Source organism: Diuraphis noxia, unplaced genomic scaffold (genome assembly GCF_037042655.1).
Source record: "Diuraphis noxia isolate RWA-SAM2 unplaced genomic scaffold, SU_Dnox_SAM2 contig0005, whole genome shotgun sequence".
NCBI classification, from domain to species: Eukaryota; Metazoa; Arthropoda; class Insecta; order Hemiptera; family Aphididae; genus Diuraphis; species Diuraphis noxia.
Window position 1 is genome coordinate 21,146,143 of NW_028301715.1, and position 13,664 is coordinate 21,159,806.

Sequence of the window (13,664 nt, forward strand, 5' to 3'; positions counted from 1 at the left end):
TTCTAAAAAGCACTTTTTACCTAAATAACACTATAGATATTAGTTAAACCTTAGTATTCACTGAAGATCAAAACAAAAGTCCTAATTCTGACGTGATTGTTGTTTTTTCTTGTTTTGCTCAAAATGTGCCAAAAATGTATGTTATACATTCGTCAAGTAATGCAGCGTTAACTTTTATTGAAAGATTTAGCACACAAACATACTTTTTTAAATCTCAAATTAAGCTTAAACTGGTAAAATATAAAAAAAAATTTATTGAGTAGTTAAGATAACAAATCGTGAATGTAATGATATTTTTATTATATTTATACATACAATTTAAATTTGATTACATTGCATACGGACATTTTTCTTTTAACTATATTATATATGATAAGGAATGCCTATGACGTAATTAAAAATAAATAACACAGTTAACTTGGAAGTATGAAAATAAAAATTAAGAACTCTGATCTCAAAATAATCACACTTAATAATTATTAACATCTATAAACATTTTAAATTTACAAATCTATTGATACAATGTGATTTAATATCTTGGTTTTTTGACTTTAGGTTCCAATGATCCTATAAAACAATTAAATTATAATACTTTAATAATAATATGATTTTATAACTTAGGAAAAAACTCACTCATATCTTTGAGATTATTAATATCTTCTACATTTTGACCAATTACTGTAGCGACTACTTTATTTATATCTAAAGCAGATTCCTGAGTGTTAGACGAGTTATTTGATTTTTTTAAGGCTGGCAAAATCTTATTTAAATCAATAGTTCTTAACAAATCCGGTTTTTTTATTTTCAGTTCATTGATTATTAATCTAGCAGCAGCTTCTACAGCAGTAGCATGTACAACATTTTCATCTGTGTATAACGGGCATCTAATAACCAATCATGCATATATTTTTTTATGTTTTATTTTATGATTGAAATATATAACTATAAGATTTAGTAAACAAATTATTGACTGTTAATAAAACACACTTGTTTTCCATCACTTGTTGGTGATAAAAATGGGCATAATTTGAATCGACTGGCTGCCTACATATGTAACACATTTGTTTACCACAACTGCAAGTCATTTTGTTGCATCCGTCTTCCTTGACAAACTTACGTTTACAATTATAACAAATTCTACATTGAACATCAAGCAATACAATTAATAAATTAATACTATGATGTTATTATGATAATCAAAGTCCAAAGCTAAACAAAAAATACAAGACCAACCTTATGAGTACTTCAGTCATTTTGTTTTCAATCATGGTTCTGACTTTTACTTCTGGAGCTTTTTCTATTTGATCACATCTGTATGGGAAATGACTTTCTTCCCGACATTGCCTATATAAATATTTTATTTTGATGAAAAAAAGTAATGATCTATAATAATAATTGTTAGGGTTTAAAACCAAACTATACCAAAATCTTAAATGTACAAATAATAAGGGTCATATTTTGAATATCATTCAAACAGTTAAGGCATTTTCACTCAGAAACTTAAATTATTTGGTTGTTATTTAAAAATTATTAATTTTTGACTTAAGAAAAAATACAAATGGTTTGTATTTAAGATATTCATACTATATGTATACAATATACATGTTTTAACGTCTACCAAATTGAATAGTAATGTGTTTATACCATAGATAAACAATTATTTTGATAAATAAGTTATAAATAGTTATAAATAGTTTTTAAATTGTCGTCATCTCAAAAAACTCTGATTAATTTGTACTATAGATATAATATATGCAAAATTAATATAATAAATTGATAAACAATAGGTGGACAGTGGAAGATCATGGATTCTGTAATCAGCATTGTTTTATTTTTATTTTAGTAGGTCTCTATGACACCATCTTTTGAGTCTTTTACAACTTCTACATTATCAAGAAGTGAGATGGAGGATGGTTGATTGATAAAGAGGTTAATTACTACTTCTCTTTTCTGTAGGTTTAAAATTCAACTTAACACTTGTATTATATTTAAAAATAATTTTTAAAACACTCTTATGTGGTATGTGTAATATGATGCTATAAATATTTAATAATAATAAAATTATGAAAACGTAGACGATAAAAGACTGACGAATCCAGTAAATCATAAACATTATTATAAACAATTTTGTGTGAATATTATTTTGAATTTAATTGATTATAAATATTGATTACAGTCTATGTGAAGAGTAAATTATTTTTTGATCAAGGCAATGGTAAAGTGGAGCGTTATTATAAAATATTTTGTTCAGGTGATTTAAAAATTTTAAACAGTTTATCAATGATGAAAAAATATTTTGTGAAGTTTAACATGTCACCCTCTCAAGTGCTTCAGTCGAAAGGCTCTTTAGTGTAGCAGGAGATTTTTGTACAGAAAAAAGAGCTAAAATAACTGATCAAAATTTTGAAAATACATCTTCTACCTTCTATATTTATAAAAATGGATTTCTGTCTGTTTGTTTTTCCTTTATGCATTCCTAAATGGCTAAGCCGATTGGGACAAAATTTAGTACAGAGATATATTAGACCTATGGGAAGAAGATAGGCTAACATAAAAAGTGATAGGACCAACACCTGGAGGTGCTCAAACCGACATTTTGAAATTTACGAAGGAAGTTTTTTTTATATAGATGGTTGCTATTAATTTCAATATAATAATAATAATAATTAGAGCAAAAGAAGTTATTATACCCAGATTTGTTATTATTTGTTTCTGTGGCATTAATAGTTTTTATTGATATTTAGTGTTTTTTTTTGTTAAAATAATACCATTTCTAAGTAGTTATGCCTCCTAAAAAAGATGACAATCAACAAAGCATAAGGACTATCGCTACGAGTGTTTGGACTGAATTTGGAAAATTCATTCTTCTCACATGGACAGCACTATGTGGCATGATCACCCATCAAAAACCCTTCTTATTTATTTGTGTACGCATCAGTAGAAAGAACAAAAAATATAGTGTATCTAAATGGCACTTCAATAAACATCATTCCATTGAATACTTGAATTGTCAGACTTTTCTCATTAAAACGAATAAAATTACATAATGATAAACTAAATTGAATATCATTGTACGATTATTAGTTAGTATATTTTAACCGTTATTTATCTACATGCTGTCCCACAAGGATTTACTCATTGCGATATCTCCTGAGATAATAAATATATCATAAATCTGTTGTTTTATTAGACCCACTTAGACAAAGGCTAAATGTATTTTATTTTTTAATTTTGGAAAAAAATAAAGATACCTTTTTTATAGAATTTAGTTTATGTAGTTTATTTCGATAATATTATTAAATATACTAACTAAATATTTTGATAGAACTATGGAAACAATAATATATAATAAAAATTCATTTATATCAATATTTTAGTTAGGCTAAAGTATGCTACCAGAACAATCACACGTGCCTGTGGGATCCATAGCAAGAGCAACTAAAGGCTATAACTCTAGAAGCTGAGACATTGCAAGGAAAACGCATCCAATAATTTGTCCCTACTTAACCTACCGTAGTAACATTACAAAAATATTTATCAGTAATAATATGAAATTCTGATTAAGTGTTTAAAATAAAATAATGTTCATACCTGCAAGTTTCTTTTTTGCACTCAGGATTTAAACAGTTAATAATTTTGAGATCAGGAGACAAAATAACAGAGTAATCACAAAATGCGCATGTTTCGAGTCCTTCAATATCGGCTGATTTAATTTCTTGTGCTTGCTTCAACCTCATTATACGTTGGTATAGTTTGTCATCTACAATACTCTGAAAATATAAAAATTTGAAAATCAATCAACTACCAACAGAGCAATAATAAATAAATACTTACTTTTATCAATGTTAAATTAAATTCTTCACCACACTCTGCAAAGCATTTAATTTCTACCTTACTTCCACCAACTGCAACCTCTGTACCTCTAAAATAATATAAAAATAATTTTGTTTGAAAATTCTAATAATTTTCAATATTTGACTGTTAAATAAAAATATTAAGATTTACTTTTTTATACATGCTGAACAAAACATATGTCCAGCTGGACAAGAAAAAACTTCACTGCTTAATAGTTCATTATCAAAACAGCATCCGCAAGTGTTTAAGCTGCCAATAGACTTAGCCTATCAACATAATTTAAATATCATAGCAAAGATATATTCAAAGATATATTACCTTAAATAATTTACCTGTTCAACTTGAATTCTATGTACAGTTTTTACAGACTCTATATGATTAATAATTTCATCTTTATGATCAAGGTATGCTATCTATAATAATTTTTAATTACTTGATAAAAGTACCAAAAAGTTCAATAAATTCAATTTTATAATTACTTCTTTTAAAAATTCAACATTTTCTGATTCATTGTGATTTGATATTTCACTATAAAGAGATGATTTTCTTTTATTCTTTAAATAAACTGGTCTAGGATCAGCATTTAAAGCTTCAACAGTATTTGATAAATTGAATTTCTGTTTCAAAAACTCAACACGTATCTTTGGCAATGGCAGAAGATTAAACCTAAGAAAATTTTTTTTTTAAATTGTGCCTATTAAATATATTCAAAATTGCTACAAGTAACTCACCTGTTGCTCAAATAAGATATTGATTCACTATAATTTTCGGAAGCTGAATTAATTTTATTTTTGAAGTAATTAACTGGATCAGGACACATCTTTAAAAACTCTTGAACTGAGAAACCTTCTCTTAATTTCTTTATAAAAGTCAAATGATTAACAAGTTCATTGTACTCTTTTAGTCTAGGATAGTTTATTTTGTTGGTAGTAATTTGCTCAATGAATTCATACAGTTTATTGTCATCATTGGTATAAAATTCTCCAACTATATCCAAGTAAATGGGGTCGGCATCTGGTATAATATCTTTTAAATTTTTAGTCAATTGTACTGAGTCAGGAGATATGATTAATTTGTTTTCAAATCGTAGTTTATGAAGAAATTTATCGAAGTTATTCACTGATTCATTAAGTTTGATGAGCAAATACAAACGGCTTATATCACTGTGAATGTTGAGTACTTTAATAACATTTGACATATGCCTTCTATACATAGTGTGCCAGCCATAATCTTCAAAGCTTGGATATGCAACACATTTGGCTAGTGTAAATTCTGTGTCACACATTGTGACAACTTCAGCCTAGAAAAACAATTATAGTATGTTATTGAGCATATTTAAATTTAATAAACACCAAACTTTTATAGGTAATACAGAAAATAAATATTTTATTTTTATTCAATTGATACCATTAATAATTCTATGCTTTGATTAAAACGTCATGTTATGATAAATATCTTTCAAACATTCTTTAAATATATGGATAAGTACAATATTACAATTAGAAGTTTCTATTACACAGTTATACTTATTTTTATTGGAACAGGGTTTAAGCATTCATTTACAACGCATAACACTTGATTGAAAATATTTCTTAATACATTTTGTTAGTTCTTTTAACATAGGTTAATAAAAAACAACTTTTATTTAATTTGTACAATTAAAAGATAAAAATAAAATTTGTAATTTAAGTATGTTATGTAAATTATATCAAAGGTCAATATAATATTTCAACTGAGAATAATGACGTTAAAACAGTTAGAAAGCAAAAAATTAATATGAAATTGTTGGAAAAGTTAAATACGTTTAGTGGTACATAATTAAGGAAGGTACTAGTGCTAATTTTTACAACCAAGTGATCTGTTGGCAACTGGAAACTTTTAATGGTAAAAGGTATTAATAATCAAATGTTGCAAACATTTCGTTGCAACAGAATATTGTAATGAAAACATCAGTTAATACTATCAATACAAAATTAGTGATTTGGTAGTGGATATTTTTTTTTAATCTAAGTTAATTAAAATTTAATTATATTATAGAAGAAGTCACTTGAAGATATTAAAAAAAATTATTATTATTGTTATTATAACCAACTATTATCTAGTTGGTTGTCGTGAAACAATGCAAGAATATAACGGGGAAAGTCTTACGATTTCAAATCAAAGGCCTGACAACTATAATTCCTAAACTTAATTTAACTTTTAAAAACTACATCATTAAACTTACTATAGTTGGACGGATTGAACTCAACGAAGATGGAATCAGATCTTAAATCAGTGCAGTGTGTATACTGCCAATTACTGAACCCAAATCGAATTTGGGTATCGACACAGTAGTATTGAAGGTTTTGGAGGATAAGCAAATCGCAGACGACAGCGTTTGATCAGGACATCGACAGGAACGATAAGTAGTGACGTTTGCCCATAGAAATACTACAAACCGACAACTGCTGTTAATTCAAATCATTGATAAACGTCGTCGGCGGTTGGCATTGTAAAATAGCTCTGATTATAACAGTAACATTATACGTAATAAAAACTTCACTATGTTACATGAAACATTTATAAATCCAAATCGTATAAAAATATATCCCAATTCCCAATAGAAACTATTGACACCAACAGTTCGCCAGTAAACCAAGATTAATGCACAAACGGTGGTAAATGGTGGAAGTGGGTGTCTGGGTAGGAGGTAGAAACGTGACAATAAAATAATAAATAAACGTAGGTATTTTTGTAACTTGTAAGAACCAAATTAATAATAATTAATATATTATTATCGTACACCAAATACAAAAATATTCGGCAATTTAGTGCACATGTTTTGTTTTCCCTTATCAAACGTATATAATATTTTAGGTGGGCCGCCCGCACAGACTGACGATAAACGATTACAGGAATATACAACTGATTACTGATTCTTGTCCACGACTACCAGCAGCAGGGTTTCTTCGATATGGTACGCCATTATTAAATAGTAATAGTTATACAATAATATAATATTAATATTATTACTATACATCAGTAAGCGAGAAGCACATTTGTCATTTACGTGGAAAGATTCGAAACATATCGGTGGTCTCCACGACAAAGTAAATAATTATAATTTATAAATAACAGTATAATAATGTATAAAGTTATGCAAGAAAGCGTTTACAACGGGGACCAAATACAGTCTGTGGATTTATTTTATTATGATGGCCGCCTCAAACCAGATACAGCAATTTATTAAATTATAATTTAACTTGTTAAAAGCATACAAAAACTTAACCTAAAAAATACTTGCCTCGTTTATATTATTTCAATGGAAGTTTACTCAAGTAAAACAGCTAATCAATAATCAATAATATAAATTAATTAATAACGAATACAGTAATAATGACGGTTCAAGATAAAACATTAAGAGGATGTCAGCGCTCTATTTGTTTTCTTCTATGGCTTACGCGACACGCGCTCGACATAGACAAAACACATTTATCATTTTTCCTATTTTTTTTAAGTAATCTCATTCTTTACAAAAAAGATGGAATATAATATTTTTGAGGGAATGACATATCGATATTATATTTTATTGTTATTTGATTTTGTATTCAACTTTCAAAATAAACAAAAAAATTTTGTTAATTTAAATGATGTTTAAATTGTTGTGAGACAATATTCAATGAGCCATTCACTCATAAATATTTTTCTTTATCTCTTATAATGGGTGATTTTACTCTAGGGTTACTTAAAAACTTAGATAAATGATTCTGCGTAAACGTGGTTTGGCTATGTTGATTCTTGAGCGTCGGTCAGAGAGAAAACAAATAGTGCGCTGACAGCCTCTTAATTCATAAATCATAATAACGGTTGCGAATACGGAATCAATGCAGTGAAATTGTTAAAAAAATTTTCAACATTATTTTTTTAATACAGGCCGCAGGTCCTGAAATTTCGATATGCTTATATGATAATAAAAATAAAAATACATACCTGTTGTCTTCGGTTCGTCCAGAATAAAGCTTACTCAAGTACTCTCCCAGATAAACGCACGTATTCGACGTAGGAAGTAGGTTTACTTAAAATATTCGAAACAGAAATAAGAAAATATACTAGGCGCATCCATTTTCCGTCAGACGACGCGCAACTCTCAGATGACAACGTATGTTAGGTTAGTTGACTGGTGGAAGGGGAAAAACACCTAACCAAACCTGTAAAATTACCACAGATAATATATACATGGATAGGACATCCCTATACCTATTATACACGGTATGCTGTGAGCGAAGAGTCTTCTGGTTACCATATTGGTTATATGCGGTTACAGATACTGGTTTATGATAAATAACATTTTTATCAATCTGATTTGTGCCAATTTTTGAATCAATACAATAATTAATTTCATTTTAATTCATTATTTATTTATTTATTTAAAATACTCATAGAGACCAGTTAGTGATATACAAATACTTGGATATCAGAATGTTTCACGAAATAAAAAAAATAAACGAACAATCAAAAATTAGATCAAAGTTCACCAAATTAATTTTATTTATACACCAATAATATTTTTTACCATTGAGTTATTTAATATTTCTTTGACCAATTAAATGTAAACTATCGAACATGTTATAGCTTATGAGCAACTTAATACAAAATACAAATAATAAATAATATCTCTTTCCAGATTTTTCCCTTCGATGTGCGCCAAAAATTGAGTTTTCGTTATCACCTATGGTTGATACCACACCTTAATTTTAATTAACCATTTTAGTTACTAGTATGCTCTTCGATCACACTAAGTCTTGAATACATGGTATGTCCTATCCATGTATAAATTATCTATGGAAATTACTTATAACATGGTTAATTTAAACCTATGATGGAATACTACAATAGCAACTTCAAGAACGCTTAGTTGGTAACACCTTACGCAACACGTATAACTAAGTGTGGTACGACTGATTCGCCCCACTCCCATATAAGGGAATGCAAATGGTAAATAACCACTTACTTGTTACCAACGCACAACGAATTTTAAGCAAGCTGCACTTGCCACTGATCCACTTGACCACATTCCGACATTCCACAACTGGGGTGCGGCGCCACGTGGCCCGATGAAAATTCGGACCATCGAACCTCCAAAAACTTTTCCGGAGACGTATCAGACTGTCAGTGGCGTAATCTTTGGGAATAAGAAAAATAATTTTCACTACCTTCATGAACGGAATAAACAAAAATACTGGATGATTGTCGAAATACCGGAAAGATAAAAAGATAAGTAATGGAAATATTTAATGGAAACTCCAACAGTGTTAATGTCTTGCTTATGTAAAACTTAATGATGTATCTCAACCAATAAGCTCAACAACTCAAAATAATACTGTTAAAGAACGCTATGAAGACGTATAAACAGTTATAATAATGGATTCATATTAGACTTTGAAGTTAAAATATCTACAAATACCTACGTGATAAGCTGCTTTTATCAGTTCATAATATCATAGTCAGTGGGTATATTACTTAAATCGCGACCCAGGTTTTTCTTGAGCACTTCCAAATTGTATCCAACCACCTGTAGGTTACAAACTTATATTTATATTAAATTAAAAAGAACGAAGCACTTATCTAAATAACCATAGGTACAATTACTCAATTGAATAAAGAACAGTTTTTAAAATCGAAATGGTATATTTTACCTAGCAATAAATCGACCTCGGCCGAGACTGTGCGGTACGCTCTCGTGAGTATGTAAGAGCCGCAATCCTTTGTGCCCGAATCATGAGCAGTGGCGTGGCGAGGTAAAAGTTACATGTGGGCGAAGTGGACTTAAAGAGGCCCTTTTAAAAATTTTTTTAACTTCTGTCATATTTCTCTATGGTTAATTATAAAGCCCTATGGAACGCGAGGCCCTTTGAGGTGTGAGGCCGTGGGCAATGGCCCACACCGCCCACGCCTAGCGCCGCCACTGATCATGAGGTTCCAACAAATGGCGTACAGTCGTTGCCAAAAAATTGGGTGCGTGGTGGCGGCGCGATAACGAACCACCAGGTGTTCACCGTACTTGAATGTCAGCCGAGACATTTATTTTTATAATTTTTTTTTTTTTTTTTATTATTAACTTAAATAATTATAAAACGTTCCTAGCCTATGGCTATCTACATCTATAGTTAAATGAACATAATTTTTTTTTTTTTTGGCTATTTTAAAATGATAATTAAATATAAATATAAATAAAATATTAGTAATTGAACAAATTTACACAGATAGACAGATGAGAGAACTAAACTAAGTATAAGGTAATTACATGATTACTAACTAATACAAATTATATAAACATAACCGTATACAGGTAAAGATTGGAGGTTGAGTTTAACTAATTAGGTCGTGGGGGCGGCCGCGTTTTAGATGTCGTTGAAGTGGTGGATGGATATGAAGATCGTAGTGAAGCGAGCCTGTTGAGTTGAGTAAAGAGTTATGGAAATTTCTTGATAAGGCGCGTATGAGGTCTGCAGTTTTAGCAATTTGGAGGTCTTTATGTATATTATCATTTCGAATGAACCACGGAGCATTTGTAATAATTCTTAACACTTTGTTTTGAAAAATTTGGATTTTTTTTAAGTGTATAGCTGAACAGTTTCCCCAGATTGGGCATGCATAAGTAATTATTGGTAGTAGTAATTGCTTATATATTAGTATTGAACATTTTTTTTGAATTACTGATTTTTTGTTTATTATTGGAAATAGCATTGATAGACGTTGGTATGCTAGTTGTAGTTTTGATGATATGTGAGGCCCCCAGGTCAGCCTCTTATCGAGAGTGACTCCCAGGTATTTGACTGACGGTTTCCAAGGTATGGGCTCGTTGTCGAATTTTAGAGGTAGTGGAGTAGAGTAACGACGGAGGCTGAAAATAATTGCCGTGTTTTTTGATGCGTTTATTTGTATCTTCCAGTTTTTACACCATGCTGTTAATATATTTAAGTGGCTTTGTAAGTTATGAATTATAGCTTCTATATTACGGGATTCAGTATAAATGGTCGTATCATCAGCGAAAAGGGCAATGTTGGTACGTGGTGACTGTGGAATATCGGATATGTAAATGTTAAATAAGATAGGGGCCAGCTTAGAGCCTTGAGGTACACCTGCTGTAATAGGCTGAAGATCAGAGAAGTTATCATTTATTTTTACTGAAAATTGTCTGTTTGAACACTTTGAAAGAAAGGATTTAATAATATAAAATAAGTATTTTGGTGTGTTTATACTTTTTAGTTTGAACATAAGACCTGCGTGCCATACTTTGTCGAAAGCCTTTGAGATATCAACAAATACGGCACCAGTATGACATTGCTTTTCAAAGGAAGTGCTTATATGCTCCGTTATACGTAATAGTTGTTGAACTGTTGAATGGTTCGATCTAAACCCAAATTGAAATTTAGGAATAGTGTCTGTGCTATTTATAAAATCTTGTAACCTAGTGTGAATAACCTTTTCAAATATTTTGGATAAGGTGGTTAAAAGACTTATTGGTCTATAGCTGTCCGGATTTGATTTATCCTTACCAGGTTTTTTGATAAGTATGACTGTTGCTATTTTCCACTTCAGTGGAAAATGTTCAAGTCTTAACAGAGAATTAAATAATGCTGTCATATAGACTAGTCCTATATTGGGTAACTTTTTGAACATTAAATTAGTGATGCGATCGTGCCCTGGTGCTTTCTTATTTGGTAATTTTTTTATAATTAGTTTGATTTCATTAGGTGTTACATCAACCATATGTTTTTGAACAGAGTAATCGGGTAGTTCTAATAATTCAGCAACTCGACGGTCGTTATTTATATTAATGATTTGGTTATCAGAAAATGTGTTACATAACAATTCAGAGAAGACGTTACATTTTTCAGCATCGGATATCGCGAGATGATTGTCTGTACGAAGAGGGGGGTAGTGTTTATTTCTTGGTTTAGCAATCTTTTCGTAGCTTTCCATAGATTGGTGTCACCCGGTCGCATATTAAACAAATAATTATTATAAGATGATACCCGGTGGTTCTGTAGCGCTATTTTTACGTCTTTGGTGAGTTGATTTAATAGTTTTTTAGTTGCCGGGTTTCTTTGGTTTTGCCATTTCCGTCTAACAATGTGTTTTTGTCGGATTATAGATAGTATATGGTGAGGTAAAAAACCGATACTTTGGATATTATTATATGTCGTGGGTTTGGAGCAGGTTTGTGCGGCTTCTGTAATGACTGTAATTAGATGTTCGGCCGTTTGTTCCGACGCTTGGATAGAAGGTATACTATTTGGTATTTTTAAATTTGTTTTAATTTGATTAGAGAATATATCCCAATTTGGTTTACCTTTAATTAGTGAATTATTAAACTGATAAGATTGAAGAGATGAATTGATTGTGATTTTAACTGGTATGTGTATAAATTTAAAATCAGTGGTGTATCCAGCGGGGAGGTCACAGGGGCCATGCCTCCCTCGTTGGTCATATTTACTAGATTTTGCTTTAAAGATTTAAATTTATTCGTATACACGAACGCATACTACAATAACATGCTTATACCAATGAAACTCTGTGGGTATACCAGTATTCAGTAATCACTAATATCTTTAGAATCTATTTGTAAAGATGTTGATAGTCATTTCAGAAATACATTTAGTGAAGTACTTAAGATTGTTTCTAAAATAGACGTCGATATTAAAATACCTCGAGTTTATGGAAAACAAAATAAAAGAGTTAACATTACAGTTATATTACAAAATAAAGTCATTCCATTTCTTGACCAAATTATATGTGAATTAAGGACACGATTTCATCAAAGAGAAATTAATCCACTTGAAGGGTTAATCCCATCACATTTCAATAAATATGATACTAAAACTATTTTAGAGGCTGCAAAAATGTACGATAATGATCTTCCGTTAATTCTAACCTAGGCTGAGTTATGTATATGGCAAAATCGATGGAAAGACGATGGGCAAAATTGAAAATAGCACAGTGAATAAACCTCAAATCGCCAATGAGACTTTACCCTTTATTGTATAGATATTGTGCCTAATATTAAATTGCTTTTACAAATATTCACGACTCTTCCTGTTCCAACAGCTACGCCAGAACGTACATTTTATACCTTAAAACGACTGAAAACATACTTATAAGATCAACGTTGATTGAAAATAGACTACCTAAATGGATTAGCTTTAGTAAACAATAAACGTAAATAAAAAAGAGGTCATTTCAAAATCTGAAATAATTGAGGATTTTCCAAAAACAAAAAACACCATGAAAATTGCAATTCGTAGATTGGTCAAAATAATTTTATACAATTGTTACTTTTTTTTATACACTTAATTTTGTTTGGACTAATCCTTTTTTATTATTAAATTACTATTTATTATTATGTATATATATATATAATATTAACTTAATGACTGACTGAAAATATAAATATATTATTTGCATTAAAAACATTAAATATTTGGTTTATTTTGTTTTTTGTTTTTGGTAGTAGGTTGTATATGGTAAAATTTTAGACAGTATGTGCGGGGGGGGGGGGGGCTTAAAAAAATTCTGGATACGCCACTGTTTATAATAAACAAATTGATGAGTGACTGAAACGCGCCACGTAAGTCGACTTAAACCGGGTTTATGGTTTGGGATACCTACACCTACCGAAATTCGCCGTCGCCGCAGGCTTAACTTTTTTGATAACAATTTGCTCTTATTTGCTCTTTCCGCCCTGCACGTTGGAGAGGCGTACAGTCAGTAACGTACGCAGAATTTTAGTTCAGTTAGGGTTTTGCATGAGTAAATAATTTAAATAA

General features: G+C 30.0%; 1 protein-coding gene across 1 annotated transcript; it reads right to left on the reverse strand.

Moving 5' to 3' along the window:
- Positions 1-157: 157 nt before the first annotated feature.
- LOC107162029 (uncharacterized) lies at positions 158-6,698 on the reverse strand. The gene is made up of 11 exons (XM_015508716.2): positions 6,080-6,698; positions 4,587-5,155; positions 4,335-4,521; positions 4,188-4,268; positions 4,006-4,121; positions 3,835-3,922; positions 3,592-3,770; positions 1,234-1,344; positions 988-1,137; positions 634-884; positions 158-567 (listed from the first exon to the last, which is right to left on the reverse strand). Exons 2-11 carry the CDS (start codon positions 5,138-5,140, stop codon positions 530-532), a joined length of 1,755 nt encoding a protein of 584 aa, XP_015364202.2. The 5' UTR covers positions 5,141-5,155; positions 6,080-6,698; the 3' UTR covers positions 158-529.
- Between the last annotated feature and the right edge of the window lie 6,966 nt (positions 6,699-13,664).